The 16,267-nt window shown below is 47.2% G+C and overlaps 2 protein-coding genes across 2 annotated transcripts in view; one reads left to right on the top strand and one right to left on the bottom strand.

Annotated features, from left to right (window-relative positions):
- LOC113809053 (serine/threonine-protein kinase Nek3-like) lies at nucleotides 1-2,632 on the top strand (the record flags this gene model as incomplete). Its single annotated transcript, XM_070118972.1, is given in 2 exon segments — nucleotides 1-63; nucleotides 2,041-2,632. Coding segments are annotated over 2 exon segments (501 nt in total), but the record flags the coding sequence as incomplete, so codon positions are not given.
- Nucleotides 2,633-2,802: 170 nt separating this feature from the next.
- The window catches only part of LOC113809042 (serine protease inhibitor dipetalogastin), a 15,181-nt gene continuing 1,716 nt past the window's right edge, over nucleotides 2,803-16,267 (bottom strand). Inside the window, exons 3-10 of the mRNA XM_070121131.1 lie at nucleotides 14,883-15,032; nucleotides 12,776-12,913; nucleotides 10,066-10,212; nucleotides 8,159-8,305; nucleotides 5,440-5,589; nucleotides 4,525-4,668; nucleotides 3,741-3,887; nucleotides 2,803-3,081 (exon numbers count right to left, since the gene is read on the bottom strand). Of these exons, the coding sequence (XP_069977232.1) occupies nucleotides 3,065-3,081; nucleotides 3,741-3,887; nucleotides 4,525-4,668; nucleotides 5,440-5,589; nucleotides 8,159-8,305; nucleotides 10,066-10,212; nucleotides 12,776-12,913; nucleotides 14,883-15,032 (1,040 nt within the window). The 3' untranslated portion in view covers nucleotides 2,803-3,064. The remainder of the gene's footprint in view (nucleotides 3,082-3,740; nucleotides 3,888-4,524; nucleotides 4,669-5,439; nucleotides 5,590-8,158; nucleotides 8,306-10,065; nucleotides 10,213-12,775; nucleotides 12,914-14,882; nucleotides 15,033-16,267) is intronic.

Raw genomic sequence — 16,267 nt, 5'->3', positions numbered from 1 at the left:
CTATCGAGAGAGCGCCAACCTCGACCGAGTCTCGACCTGAAAAGCGGCGTCGGTTCTCGGAGGGTGAGTGCCGGGTGCCCTTCCTGCAGCCACTGGGCGTGTGGGGTTGCAGTGGCTGTAGTTTGCTGTAGTTTGTTGTAGGTTTCTTGTAGATTGGTGGATATTTTTGTGTATGTGTGGATGTTGTAGTTTGTTGTAGGTTTCTTGTGGATTGTTGGTGGATACTTTTTGTGTGTGTGGATGTTGTTGTAGTTTGTTGTAGGTTTCTTGTAGATTGGTGGATACTTTTGTGAGTGTGTGGATGTTGTATGTTGTAGTTTTCTTGTGGATTGGTTGTGGATACTTTTTTGTGTGTGGATGTTGTTGTTGTAGTTTGTTGTAGTTTTCTTGTGGATAGTGTGTGTGTGTGTGTATGTGTGTGTGTATGTGTGTGTGTATGTGTGTGTGTGTGTGTGTGTGTGTGTGTGTGTGTGTGTGTGTGTGTGTGTGTGTGTGTGTGTGTAGTTGTGTGTGTGTTTGTGTGTGTGTGTTTGTGTGCGTGTGTGCGTGTGTGTGTGTGTGTGCGTGTGTGTGCGTGTGTGTGTGTGTGTGTGTGTGTGTGTGTGTGTGTGTGTGTGTGTGTGTGTGTGTGTGTGTGTGTGTGTGTGTGTGTGTGTGTGTGTGTGTGTGTGTGTGTGTGTGTGCGCGCGCATGCATGCATGCATGTGTATGCGTGCGTCAAAATTTTGATACATGATACTTGCCCCCCCCCCCCCTTTCCTTGGTTCCATAAACACGTGTTTGTATTGCTTTCATAGTTTACAGTACGTTGTCACAGCCACAAATGCTATCCAGTTGTAGTATGATGAATGTTATTGTATTGCTTAGTTCACACTGATGCAAGTGGGTGAGTTTTTTTTCTCGTTTCTTTTATTTTATTTTCTCATTTTACTGTTCATTGTTGAAGATGGTAGAATACTCGTTCACTGAGTACGTCTTGCCTGTTGTATTTTCATACGTTGTAGCTTATTGTATCTTTTTAACCGTCGTAGTTGAACATTTTGCTGTATTTTTATCCGTTGTATCTTACTGCATTTCATCCGTTGTAGCCATCTTTATCCTCTTATTTTTTCCCCTTCCCTTTCTTTTCTTTTCTTTTATTTTATTTTGTCATTTTTTGCGTAGTTCGTCCTAGTCATTCACACGAAAGAATAATTCCGTGTGTTGCAGCGCGAGTAATGGCCTCAAGTGACACTCATTGCTGATGCTCAAGGACGACTTCTCTGTATCGATGTTGATACTTTTGTTGTAGAACATCGATGGCTGAATTGGTATCGAATATTGGGAGAAACTGCTTAACCGGAATGGGTTAGGTAGTGTACGTGGGCGGGTGTTTGTGGGTGGCAGTCTGTTAGTCATTATGTGAGGCAGGCAGGCAGTTGTGAGTCCGTCAGTTTGACAAATGGTTTGAAAAAAGAAGAAAAATGTGTAAAAGCCTGCGTAATTTGTTTTATTCTTACGTGCAGTGTTTATTTTTTTTGTAAATTTAATATTATTCTATGGTGACGGTAACTAGTGGTAACTATCGCTTTAACGTATTCCAAATAATCATTTTATTTGACTTACATTTCAATTTCCGACTTGGTGTTAATGCCAGGAATGTCAAGCGTTTAGGTCAAAGTGTTAAATAGAATATGAATGCGATGGTTTTCATAATCTGCATTGCAGCATCCTGAATTCATTTTTATTCACAGCTGTAAGATCAAACAACCAATATAAACAAACACGCACATGCACACGTTCACACACAGTCAGTCACAGTCCTCCTCCTCCTCTTGTTTTTCTTCCCTGGTGTAAACTAACGTAAATAAGGACCACAAACACCCAGCCTCGGGCAAAGCACAAGAGAAACACGGTGCAAAACCCCAACAGTCACCAACACCAACCATCAGCGAAGACGAAGTAATATGAAAAACACACCACATTAAGTCATGACACGACCGCCACTTAAGAATTAACTCGCTAAACAGGCTTCATTTCTCCCCCCCCCCCTACCCCTAGGACTCGGATCTTCGGGAGGGCGTACTGAAGGCCGAGGTGCATCCGAGGCCCGTAGGTGGAGCAGGAGGACCCGAAGGAATGGGAATGCGGGAGCGGTGCGTCTCCGACTCGGCCATTCGTCGCGAGCCCTCCGTCAGCACACCGGTCACCGTGAAAGGCAACACCGCCCCGAGGATCCACGAAGGGCACCAAGGAAGTCCCTACCACCTTCAGCAGCACGACAGGGGCCAGCAGCAGGAAGGGAGCAACAGAACGACCGCTACGACGACGACCTCCACCTCCACGACGCCCACGAAGAAAGTCCCCCTCGTCGACGACAATCAGAACGTCCTTCCCGAAGAGCCGTCAAAAGGGGACGTCCCCGACTTCAGCGAAACGTACGTCATCTCGAAGTGTATTGGCCACGACTTCGACTGCGATAGTGTGTTCGAACTGTGAATCCAGTTATTTTTTAAGCCTGTGTTTTTTAAATGTCTTGGCCTGTGCGCTTTGATCAAGTTTTTGTATCGGTTTCAATTGTTTTTATTTGTATAAAGTGGTTTTAATCTAGTGGATTATATATGTGAATAAATAAGATATAATAATAACAAAATTGTATTTAGTTCTACCCAGAAGCTATTGTGGTTGCAACTCGTATTGCGCAAATTATCTTAACACAAATTACTACTCAAGATATTAATAACCCACTTGAGATATCCTGACACACAAATTACTATCTCGTGTCGTGATGTCTCTATCACAGGACGCAAAAATAAGCAGAGGTTCTAGAGTTTATTTTTATTTATCCTTTAAATGACAAAATCGACTGAATATACTCGTATATATTATAAATACATTTTGGTTTATATATAGTCACCTCTGACAATGGTTGCTCGAAGTTAATGATAATTACAGCCACAGGATACATTAAGAACATTTTTTTTTACTTTTATTTTATTTCACCATACACAGTAATTAGAATAATTGTAAAATAGACTAGATGATATATACCAGTTTTGTTCTTGTAGTGACAATCCAAGCTGCTTTACTGCAATACAGACGCTGAAAAAATAGACATAGATAAATAAACAAGGAACAAACAAATTACAATGAAAGAATAAAATTTGCAATAAAATACATCTACGTGGTTTGAGTAACGGAGATAAGAAAACATCATAACCTTGTAATTAATTTCGTAATATCGTTAAGAAAGGCTTACCAAGATGATTAAACCACAAGGAAAGGGTTCTCGCAATGCAACGTTGCACCTTTATGATTTACGACAAACGTTTGTATTCAGTATAGTAATCAAAATTTAACAAAAACCCAATGGCGTGCAGAAATATGGTGATGCCCGGGGCCAACTCCTTGAGTGTATGCCCCAAAGACTCAAGTATAAGGCCTAGTTCTGAGAAATATAATGAGAAAGGGAGACATTAATAATATGTTATCTCAGATGAAGTATGAAATACGCACATTATTAGGTTTGAATATAAATTTTAAAATCAATATCTTATTTCCTTCTCTGATTGTATACCCCAACACCCCCCCCCCTTCTCTCGATCTGCACGTCACTAACAAATACACTTCAAAATATATCATTTAAGATCTCTTCATGCCACTGACATATATGCTTCAAATATATCATTTAAGATCCCTCTTCACGCCACCAACAAATACACTTCAAAATATATCACTTCAGAAGCCCGATCTAGACTCACAGCATTCTCCGTCTCCCGCCTTGACCAACATCGCATCCTTACAAGCTGCGACGTCAAAGTGGCACTGGTTCCTGTAGGTGCCACCGTCGCTCCCGCAGACTGGCTGGTAATCCGTCGTGCACTGCTTCAAGTCACAGTTATCCGAATCTTTTGAGGATTGGGAAGAGAGGACATTAGTATGGGAGATTTTATCTGCTGTGTTTCGAGTACGTTGAAAGATGATTTATAGGGGAATTGAACATTAAGAAATAGGAAGAAATGGAATGAATGAAGACGTTAACGCACATGAAATAGAAATTGCGACAGATGCAAAAACACATCTTGAAAAAAAAAGTTTGTTCATCTTGAAAAAAGAGAGTTTGTTAATGTTTATTTTTCTGAAGAAACCCTACCCAATTCTTTTAGGTATATTTTATTGTCTTTTTAAGTATATCGTATGCCTAAAAAAGACAAGATATACCTAAAAACAATAACAATACCCCCAAAATACATATACACACACAAATAAATAAAATATACCCAAAAAGCAAGCAACCCCCCCCCCCAAAAAAAAAACACCAAACAAGCTACCCACACACACAAACACCCCCCCCCCCCCACACACACAAAAAAAAAACACAACCCCCCACACACACACAAAAACACACACATAACCCCCCCCCCCACACAAAAAAACACACACACAACCCCCCCCACACAAAAAAAACACACACACAACCCCCCCCACACACACAAACCCCCCCCCCAAAAAAAAAAAAAAAAAAAAAAAACAAGCCACACCCACCGCACTCTCCACTCCTCAGGACCCTCAACGACAGATCCCGGCAGCGGGCGTTGTCGAAGAGGCAGTCGTTCACGTAAGTCACTCCGTCACTCCCGCACACCGGCTTGTACTCTCGTGTGCACTCCGCCTTGGGGCACTCCGGGGCTGTAGGTAAAAGGTTAAGGTAAATGGGGAAAGCAATCTATAGAGTAATAATGAAATAGGAATAGTAATGATAGGGATACTAATAATAGTAATAATGATAGTAAGAGTAATAATAAGGATACTAATAATAGTAATAATGATAGAGTAATAATAAGGATACTAATAATAGTAATAATGATAGTAAGAGTAATAATAAGGATACTAATAATAGTAATAATAGGGATACTAATAATAGTAATAATAGGGATACTAATAATAGTAATAATAGGGATACTAATAATAGTAATAATAGGGATACTAATAATAGTAATAATAGGGATACTAATAATAGTAATAATAGGGATACTAATAATAGTAATAATAGGGATACTAATAATAGTAATAATAGGGATACTAATAATAGTAATAATAACAGTAACAGTAATAATTACAATAGTAATAATATGAATGCTAATAATAGTAATAATAATAAAAGTGAAAGTAATAATTACAAGTCATCATATATTATGATTTAAACATGTGACTAGTAACTAATGCTTACTGATGATAATGCTTACAAACAATTCCTAAAACTTTTTTTGTGAAAAACAATTCCGAACCTCTCTTTAATAAGCAAACAAATCTACATTTTTTTTTATAAACAAACAAATTCGCAACCTTTATTTTCACAAACAATATCCCACAACTTTTTTAAACAAACCAACCCAAAACCATTCCTTTTATTAAACCGAAACCCTTTTTTCCCTTCTTAAACCAAAAACCCGAACTCACCGCACTGACAATTGGCCACTTTGTAGAGCTCCGGCTTCACGCAGATCTTGGCCTCGAGCGCACAGTCGTTCTCGTAAGTCTTGCCGTCGCTGCCACACACGGGGTCGTACGGCTGCTGGCAGGTGGTCGTCGCGCACTCCCGTTGGTTGTCTGCAGGAGGAGGGGGGTTGTCGTATGAGGAGAGGGAGGGGAGGGGAGGAAGGATGGGAGGGGAGGGGAGGAAGGATGGGAGGGGAGGGGATGGGATGGGAGGGGAGGAAGGATGGGAGGGGAGGGGATGTGGAGGGGAGGGGATGGGATGGGAGGGGAGGGGAGGGGAGGGAAGGGGATGGGATGGGAGGGGAGGGGAGGGGAGGGGAGGGGAGGGGGAGGGGGGATAGGAGGGGGGAGGGGGGATAGGGGGGAGGGAGGGGAGGGAGGGGAGGGGAAGGGAGGGGGGAGAGGGAGGGAGGATAGGGGAGGGGGGGGGAGGAGGGAGGGAGGATAGGGGGAGGGGAGGGGAGGGGGGGAGGATAGGGGAGGGAGGGGTTAGAGGGAGGGGAGGATAGGGGAGGGAAAGGGGAGGGAAGGGAGGGGAGGATAGGGGAGGGAAGGAGGGGAGGATAGGGGGAGGGAAGGAGGGAGGATAGGGGAGGGAAGGAGGGAGGGAGGGGAGGGGAGGGAGGGTAGGAAGGGGGGGGAGGGGATGGAGGATAGGCGAAGGAGGGGGGGAGGGAGGGGATGGAGGATTGGCGAAGGAGGGGGGAGGGAGGGGATGGAGGATAGGCGAAGGAGGGGGAGGGGAGGGGATGGAGGATAGGCGAAGGAGGGGGGAGGGAGGGGATGGAGGATAGGCGAAGGAGCGGGGAGGGAGGGGATGGGAGGATAGGCGAAGGAGGGGGGAGGGAGGGGATGGAGGATAGGCGAAGGAGGGGGGAGGGAGGGGAGGGGAGGATAGGCGAAGGAGGGGGGGGAGGGGGGGTGAGGGAGGGGATGGAGGATAGGCGAAGGAGGGGGAGGGAGGGGATGGGAGGATAAGGCGAAGGAGGGGGGAGGGAGGGGATGGAGGATAGGCGAAGGAGGGGGGGAGGGAGGGGATGGAGGATAGGCGAAGGAGGGGGGAGGGAGGGGATGGAGGATAGGCGAAGGAGGGGGGAGGGAGGGGATGGAGGATAGGCGAAGGAGGGGGGAGGGAGGGGATGGAGGATAGGCGAAGGAGGGGGGAGGGAGGGGATGGAGGATAGGCGAAAGGAGGGGGAGAGGGAGGGGATGGAGGATAGGCGAAGGAGGGGGGGGAGGGGGGGATGGAGGATAGGCGAAGGAGGGGGGGAGGGAGGGGATGGAGGATAGGCGAAGGAGGGGGGAGGGAGGGGATGGAGGATAGCGAAGAGGGGGGAGGGAGGGGATGGAGGATAGGCGAAGGAGGGGGGAGGGAGGGGATGGAGGATTGGCGAAGGAGGGGGGGAGGGAGGGGATGGAGGATAGGCGAAGGAGGGGGGAGGGAGGGGATGGAGGATAGGCGAAGGAGGGGGGGAGGGAGGGGATGGAGGATAGGCGAAAGGAGGGGGGAGGGAGGGGATGGAGGATAGGCGAAGGAGGGGGGGAGGGAGGGGATGGAGGATAGGCGAAGGAGGGGGGAGGGAGGGGATGGAGGATAGGCGAAGGAGGGGGAGGGAGGGGATGGAGGATAGGCGAAGGAGGGGGGAGGGAGGGGATGGAGGATAGGCGAAGGAGGGGGGGAGGGAGGGGATGGAGGATAGGCGAAGGAGGGGGGAGGGAGGGGATGGAGGATAGGCGAAGGAGCGGGGGAGGGAGGGGATGGAGGATAGGCGAAGGAGGGGGGAGGAGGGGATGGAGGATAGGCGAAGGAGGGGGGAGGGAGGGGATGGAGGATAGGCGAAGGAGGGGGGAGGGAGGGGATGGAGGATAGGCGAAGGAGGGGGGAGGGAGGGGATGGAGGATAGGCGAAGAAGGGATGCGCGGAGACAAGAGGGAAATGGACACCACCATCTTAAAGGGCGTAAGAAATAGAGCAAGGAAACTAAACCTTTTAAACTGCAGTGGCCTCATATTTGCCGGTAAATGACGAAAATATCCGCCGTAGTCCACAACAGCCTCACACAGCCAGAGCTCCCAATGCCCCTTTTCTGTAAGCTGACCCGAAGTGCTAATCATTGGGTAGGGGGGAGGAGGGGGGGGGGAACAGGGTGGCTTGCCCCTCCGTCTAGGGGAACAGATAGAAGGTAAGAAAGGCTAGGTTGGGTTTTGGGGTTCGCATGAGGCCCTGGGAACGTCGCTCTTGGGAACAGATACTGGTGGGGGATGGAGAGGGAAGGGAGGGATGGAGGGGGAAGGAAAACGTAGGTCAAAGGGAAGTGAAAGGTAGAGAGAATGTGGACGGGAAAAGGAGGAGAGAGAGAAAAAGGGGGGGGGGGGGAGAGAGGGAGAAACAGAGAAAAGGGGGGGAAGGGAGGGAGGGGGAGAGAGGGGAGAGAGAGAGAGAGAAAAAGGGGGGGGGGGGAGGGAGGGAGGGAGAAACAGAGAAAAGGGGGGGAGGGAGGGAGGGGGAGAGAGGGGGAGAGAGGGGGAGAGAGAGAAAGAGAGAAAGATATGAGAAGAGAAAGAGAGAAAGAGAGAAAGAGAGAGAAAAAGAGAAAGAGTGAAAGAGAGAGTGAAAGAGAGAGAGAAAAGGAAAGAAATACAACCAAAACACAACCAAAACCACAACCAGATCACGAACCACAACGCCCGTGTCGGACTTTCGTAATCGTCGGGTTGTTGCAAGTTGCAATGTCGAACGTGCAGTGGTTCGGATAAGTGATTCCGTTGCTGCCACAAACGGGGTCGAACTCCGCCGTGCACTGTCGGTTGCATTTCGGATCCATCACTGAAAGGGGAGGTGCGGTTGTGAGAAGCAGTGGTGGTGGGGGTGGGGGGGGGGGGGGGGAGAGGTGAGGGGGAGGGAGAGGTGAGGGGGAGGGAGAGGTGAGGGGGGGTGAAAGTTGTGTGTGGGGGGTGAAAGTTGTGTGGGGGGGATGAAAATTGTGTGTGGGGGTGGGGGGATGAAAGTTGTTTGTGTGTGGGGGAGGGGGTGACAGTTGTGTGGGTGTGTGTGGGGGGGGAGAAGTGGGGTGGAAGTGGGATGAAAGTTGTGTGTGGGGGGAGTGGGGGGAAAGGGGGGGAATGAAAGTTGTGTGTGGGGGAGTGGGGGGGGAAAGGGGGGATGAAAGTTGTGTGGGGGGGGGTGGGGGGGAAAGGGGGGGATGAAAGTTGTGTGTGTGGGTGGAGGGGGAGTGGGGGAAATCTGGGGGGATGGGGATGAAAGTTGTGGGTGGGTGGGGGGGGAGTGGGGGAAGTGGGATGATAGTTGTGTATGTGTGGGGGGGGAGAGTGGGATGAAAGTTGTGGGAGGGGGAGGGGGATGAAAAGTTGTGTGTGGGGGGGGGGGGAGAAGTGGGGGAAGTGGAAATGAAAAGGTGTGTGAGGGGAAAAAGTGGGTGTAGGGGGAATGAAAATATAGGAGAAAAAGTGAAGGAAGACTGGAAATAAAAAAAACATGTGTGGGAGGAAAAGTGGAAATGAAAAAGGTGTGTGTGTGTGGGGGGGGGAGTGGGACGGGGAGTGGGGGGGGGAGTGGAAATGAAAAAGGTGTGTGGGGGGGGGGAAGTGGGACGGGGAATGTGTGAGGGAAAAAAATGGGGGTAAATATGGGGTGGGAAATGAAAAATGTAAAAGGTATATGGGGGAAAAAAGCGGGGGTGGGGGGGGGGGGGAAGGTGTAATAAGGACTTTGCAGGGCGGGAACCTGGGGGAGGGGGACTGTGTGTGTGTGGGGGGGGGGATTGTTGGGGGAAAAGGGGAAGAAATGTATTGGGGGGAGAAGTGAAGGAGATAAAGTGTGAGGGAGGAAAGGCGTGGCGAAAGTGTATCGGAGGGAAAAGTACGGGGAATGAAGTAAGTATTTTTGTTTTGTAGAAGTGTAATTTAATGACCTGAATTATGATTAAAATTATTAAAATTATGATTAAAATTGAATTGTGCTAGAAAAAAAACATTCTACACAAAACGAAAACAAAATCTAGCATAAACAAAAACAAAACAAAAAAAAACATTCAGTACTGACGAAAAAAATATTTATCACATATAAAAAGATAAAAAATATTTAGCACTTATAAAACGAAAAAAAATCTAGCACATATAAAAAAAACAAAAAATATCCAGTACTTATAAAACAAAAACAAAAACATTCAAGACATAAATCGAAAACAAAAAAACACCATATATAAAACAAAGTATGGGGCAATTAAAAACAAAAAAACTCCAGAATATATATATATATATATATATATATATATATATATATATATATATATATATATATATATATATAACATCCAATAATAAAACGAAAAATACATTAAAAAATCCAGTATATCAGGAAAAAAATCAACTTAAAACCCCGAAAAAAAGGAGAAAAAAAAAACACGTACATAAAAAAAAAAAACATTTAACACAAACAAAAGAACGAAAAGAACAGCATACTTAAAAACATCCAACGCAAAAAAAAAAAAAAAAAAAAAAAAAACAACCTCCACATTCACAAAACAAAAACAAAAGACAAAAACACAGAAAAAACACCGCACTCACGACAAGCGCACATGGCCAGCATCCTGACATCCGGGTCCCTGCAGGCGGCCACCTCCAACTCGCACTCGTTGCTGTAGGTTTTCCCGTCACTCCCGCACACCGGCTGGAGGGTGAAGGGGCACTCGCGGGAGCAGGCGTCGCTGGTGGCTGGTGGGGGAGGAGGGGAGAGAGGGTGAGTGGGGGGAGTGGGAGGAGTAGGGGAAGGGGAGGGGGAGTGGGGGGGGGGAGAGGGAGGGGGAGTGGGAATGGGGGGGGATTGAGGGGGGGAAGGGGAGATGGTGAGTGGGGGGGCTGGAGGAGTGAGGGGGAGGGGAGATGGTGGAGTGGGGTGGGAGGGGGAAGGGGAAGGGGAGTGGAGGGTGAGTGGGGGAGTGGAGGTGAGTGGGGGAGTGAGGGAAGGGGGAAAGGGGAGTGAGGGAGGAGGGTGTGTGTGGGGGAAGGGGAGATGGTGAGTGGGGGAACGGGAAGGGGAAGGGGAGATGGTGAGTGGGGGAGGGGGCAGGAGGGGAGGGATGGTTGGGGGGTGTGGAGTAGGGGAGGGGAAAGGGAGGGGAGTGGGGGGGGGAGGGGTAGGTGAAGGGAGGTTGGGTGAGTGGGAGAGGAGGAGGTTGGGGGGGAGTGGGGAGTAGGAGGTTGGGGGGAGTGGGGGAGGAGGAGGTTGGGGGAGTGGGGGAGGAGGAGGTTGGGGGAGTGGGGGAGGAGGAGGTTGGGGGAGTGGGGGAGGAGGAGGTTGGGGGAGTGGGGGAGGAGGAGGTTGGGGGAGTGGGGGGGGAGGAGAGATGGTGAGTGGGGGAGGAGAGATGGTGAGTGGGGGAGGAGAGATGGTGAGTGGGGGAGGAGAGATGGTGAGTGGGGGAGGGGGAGAGATGGTGAGTGGGGGAGGAGGAAGATGGTGAGTGGGGGAGGAGAGATGGTGAGTGGGGGAAGGGGGAGGGGAGGTTGGCAGAGTAGGGGAGGAGGGGTTAGGTGGTGGGGGAGGAGAGGGGGTGAGGTGGGGGGAGGGAGAGGGGTGAGTGGGAGTGGGGAGATGGTGAGTGGGAGAGTTAGGCGGCTGTTGGGGAAGGGGAGATAGTGGGGGAGTAGAGGCGAGGTTGGTGGAGGGTGAGGGGAGAAGGTGAGTGGAAGAGGGGAGGGGAGGAGAGGGGAGGTAAGGAGGAGAGGGAGGGAGGTAAGGAGGAGAGGAGGGGAAGTAAGGAGGAGAGGAGGGGAGGTAAGGAGGAGAGGAGGGGAGGTAAGGAGGAGAGGAGGGGAGGTAAGGAGGAGGAGGAGGGGAGGTAAGAAGGAGAGGGGGAGGGGAGGTAAGGAGGAGAGGAGGGGAAGTAAGGAGGAGAGGAGGGGAAGTAAGGAGGAGAGGAGGGGAAGGGGTAAGGAGGAGGAGGAGGGGAAGTAAGGAGGAGAGGAGGGGAAGTAAGGAGGAGAGGGGAGGTAAGGGAAAGAAGGGAGATGAAGGAGGGGAGGTAAGGAGGAAAGGGGAGGGGAGGAGGGCAGTATAGGAGGGGAGCAAGTTGAGTGGGGAGGGGAGGATTGGTGGCGGGGATGTTGATGGGTCGGGGTGAGGGATGTTGGAGGTGATGAAAGTTGGGGAATGGAGGAAAATATAGAAGTGGGAAAATCTAGAGGTTTAGAGGATACTGGAAGAAACCGAGGTGTAGGAAGTCAGAAGAAGCTAGTGTGGGGGAAGCTGGGGAGGGGTGAAGTTGGGGGGGAAGCTGGGGAGGGGGTTGAAGTTTGGGGGGGAAGCTGGGGAGGGGGTGAAGTTGGGGGGAAGCTGGGGAGGGGGTGAAGTTGGGGGGGAAGCTGGGGAGGGGGTGAAGTTGGGGGAAGCTGGGGAGGGGGTGAAGTTGGGGGGAAGCTGGGGAGGGGGTGAAGTTGGGGGGAAGCTGGGGAGGGAGTGAAGTAGGGGCGAAGCTGGGCGAATTTGGGATAGAAGCTGGTAAATGAGAACAATCATAAAAAAGGAGAGAGAGAGAATCCACCTATTTAGCGAATCCCGTAACACAACGCTACTTTTCCTCCCGTTTTCTATTCAAAGAAAACGGAGACGCTTCTGTCCACTGCACGAGGTTCCTCTCCCAACCTCCTTGCCAGATGCCTAATCTCCTTACAACGGCACTTAATATTTATTTAGACCCTTCCTCTCCCTGCGTACGTTAAAGTCTAGCCAGGCCGCTTAAGACGTGCAGGGCAGCCAACCGAACGGAGAAGAGTATGCAGTCTTGTTTTTTTTTTTTTTTTTCTTTGATTTCAGGGAAGGATAGTTAAGTAAAATTGCCATATACGGGTAATGGTATAAACAAGAGTGGGACAGTGGGAGGGGGAGGGAGGGAAGGAGGGAGGGAGGGAGGGAGGGAGGGGAGGAGGAGAGGAGGAGAGGAGGAGAGAGAGAGGGGAGGAGGAGAGGGAGGGAGGGAGGAGAGAGAGTGGAGGGAGTGAGGGAGGGAGGGAGGGAGGGGAGGGAGGGAGGGAGGGAGGGAGGGAGGAGAGAGAGAGAGAGAGAGACAGAGACAGAGAGAGACAGAGACAGAGAGAGAGAGAGAGAGAGAGAGAGACAGAGAGACAGAGACAGAGAGACAGAGAGACAGAGACAGAGACACAGAGACAGAGACACAGAGACACAGAGACAGACAGACACAGACAGACACAGACACACAAACAAACAAACAAACATCCGAGAGAACCGCCACCAGACACCCAAGTCCGATCAACTCACAGCAAGGTCCCTCAGCCACTTGTATCAACGTGGGATTGTCCATGCACTTCGCTCTCTTCAGGCTGCACGCGCTCCTGTAGGTGTTGCCATCGCTCCCACAGACGCTGGCTTGCACGTCGTTGCATACCGAGTTGCACTCTTGAAGGATATTGCAAAGCGTTGGAAATCAATTGGATCAGTTATTAGAGAAATTAAGTTGGGATTAAAGGGTTGGGAGTAAATTTATCTGTTATTAGAGGATTGGAAATAAATATATCTGTTACAGTTCTCTTACAGTGAAATAAACTACAAATAAACAAACAGACAAATAAATGATTCTGAATTACAATGTAGTACAAACACCAAAACGGAAAAGTATGTCAAAAATATAATACGTAAATATTTGAACTACTCTGGGTACTTCAGCAAAGTAGTCAAACCGAATACCCAAAGTACTTAAATACTCTTTAATTCTAAATTAAAACGAGCGACAGATATAAGATATAAAAATAATTAATAAGGGAACATTGTACACACATTCTCTTTATATCACTTCAAAAGTACTCGCAGTATACAGTACCCTGTCTTCGTGGTTATTCTGTTTATCATTTCCTCTCTATTCTTTCTAAACATTTTTATACAAAGGACAATATTTTCTTTGTTATTCTTTCTAAACCTCTTATAGTACAGAAAACAATATTTTCTTTTTGTTTTTCTTTCCAAATCTATTTTTATACAGAGGATACTATTCCCTCTTATTCTTTCCAAACCTTTTTTTATACAGAGGGTACTGAATGCATATACGAATTGAGAATAACGTTATTTTCATCTCGTTCACATCCGCTACAAATGAGTGATAGGCCTATTTTAGTGACCACCAGCTCGTACGCAACTATTTTTTTCTTTTTCTCATTCTTCTACGGAATGTTTATGTTTTTGAATAAGTATTTAATGCCTGAATCAAATTCAAGTAATAGGCCTACCCAACATTTTTCTCATGCGAATTATAATTTGATATGTATTTATCCTTTAACTGTAGTAAATTCTACTTCGATATTTTTTTTTTTTTTTCCTATGTTTTATGATAATTAAACATGTTTGCCTTACTGTAACAGATTTCAATACGTGTACGAAGTTTGATCTGTACAGCAAGGACATCAGTCTGAATTGAAGTTATATTTCTTAACTTTCTACCCAAGGAACTGTCAGACGCCGTGGGGCGCATTAGGGATGACAAAACCCGTGGTATATAACCCTAAGGACCCTGTGATTCTTGTATACCCCTGATGTGACCCAAACATACCCCAACTTGAAAACCTAGCTGATGGTCTATAAAAAGAAAATTATACCCCTGATGTAAACACCAAGGAGCACGCATACCCCAGCTTGAAAACCTGCCTGGTCTATAAAAAGAGAATTATACCCCTGATGTAACCCAAACATACCCCAGCTTGGAAACCTGACTGATGGACAAAAAAAGAAAGTTATACCCCTGATGTATTTCAAGGGACACGCATACCCCAGCTTGGAAGCCTGACTGATGGACAATAAAAAGAAAATTATACCCCTGATGTAAACACCAAGGGGCACGCATACCCAATCTTGAAAACCAGCTTGATAAATTGTGATACAGAATTACTTTTTTTTTATAATCTTGGTTTGAGGTTGACAGCATAAATATGCATAACAATGATATCAATTTAATCACAGTTTTTAAGAAGAGAATTCCCTTTAAGAACAAAGAATTATTACTAATGGAAAATAATAAAATGGCAAGTTGAAAATGGGAAAAATAATGATTGACGCCAAAATACGACTATTGATAAGACATAACAGGCAATAGTCACGAAAGAAAATAATACCAGACTTAAAAATGAAAAAAGAAGAAAAAAAAAAGAATAGATGACTGACAAAATAACCCATACTCAAAAAAGAAAAGATAAAAAATAGATGATTGAAAAAATAATACCAGACAAAAAGAAAAAGAATAAAGTAGATGATTGACAAAATAGACCAAACTGAAAAATCAACAAACAAACAAACAACAAAAAAATCCAAAACACGTTTCATTTTCATCTTAAAATCCCCCCCCCCCCCAAAAAAAAAAAAAAAAAAAAACACCACTTACCACAGGGTCCTTCCGCGACCTTACGTAAACTGGGGTCCTCGCACTGTGCCAGCTCTAAGAGGCATTCGCTGTCATAGGTCACCTGGTTACTGCCACACACGGGGTCAATGAGGCCAAGGCAGGTATTCACGCACTTCTCGGTATTGCTATCTGTGGGAGTATAAGGAGGGTGAGTGTGGTTTTTGGTGTGTGTGTGTGGGGAGGGGGTGAGTGTGATTTTTGGTGTGTGTGTGTGGGGGGGGGGGGGGGCGGAGAAGTGAGTGTGATTTTTGGAGGGGGGGTGAGTAGTTTTTTTGTATGTGATTGGGGGGGTGAGTGTGATTTTTGGTGGGAGGGGGGGGGGGGGTGAGTAGTTTTTTGTATGGTGTGTGTGGGGGGGTGAGTAGTTTTTTGTATGTGTGTGTGGGGGGGGTGAGTAGTTTTTTGTATGTGTGTGTGGGGGGGTGAGTAGTTTTTTGTATGTGTGATGGGGGGGGGGGTGTGAGTAGTTTTTTGTATGTGGTGATGAGGGGGGGGGGGTGAGTGTCATTTGTGGCGGGGGGGTAAGGGGAGGGGTTGTGAGCATGGTTTTTGCTGGGTGGGGAGTGGGGTTACCAAACTTAATATCACACTAACATTTCCTATAAACTATAGGAAATAAGTATCACTCTACAACAATGTAGCACAACATATCAGTCTATTCTCAGGATACTACATTATATAAAACTATTATCACTGAGCTTTAACAAAATCATTATTAATTCACAGGACCATACATACTACCATATACATAATTTTATCGCTTGCAACTATATACGACATCTGATAAAGAATATGCTTAAACTTTAACAGATATACATGCTTGCAGACAGACAGATAGACAGTGATACACAAATAGAAACTGATGAAAAGAGAGATATACACACTGGCAATCACACACACACACACACACACACTGGCAAACACAGACACACACACACTGGCAAACACAGACACACACACACTGGCAAACACAGACACACACACACTGGCAAACACAGACACACACACTGGCAAACACAGACACACACACTGGCAAACACAGACACACACACACTGGCAAACACAGACACACACTACACTGGCAAACACAGACACACACACACTGCATACACAGACACACACACACTGGCATACACAGACACACACACACTGGCATACACACACACACACACACATTGGCAAACACAGACACACACACACACTGGCAAACACAGACACACACACACACTGGCAAACACAGACTCACACACAGACACAGACACACAATGATAAATAAACAAACAACCAGTTAGACAGGAAAGGGAGAGAACCCACTTTACATAATAAAATATATAGAGAGAACGAGGGAAAAAATGTGGGGAAAA

Source organism: Penaeus vannamei, chromosome 4 (genome assembly GCF_042767895.1).
Source record: "Penaeus vannamei isolate JL-2024 chromosome 4, ASM4276789v1, whole genome shotgun sequence".
Taxonomy (NCBI): domain Eukaryota; kingdom Metazoa; phylum Arthropoda; class Malacostraca; order Decapoda; family Penaeidae; genus Penaeus; species Penaeus vannamei.
This window is presented reverse-complemented; position numbering and strand designations above follow the sequence as displayed.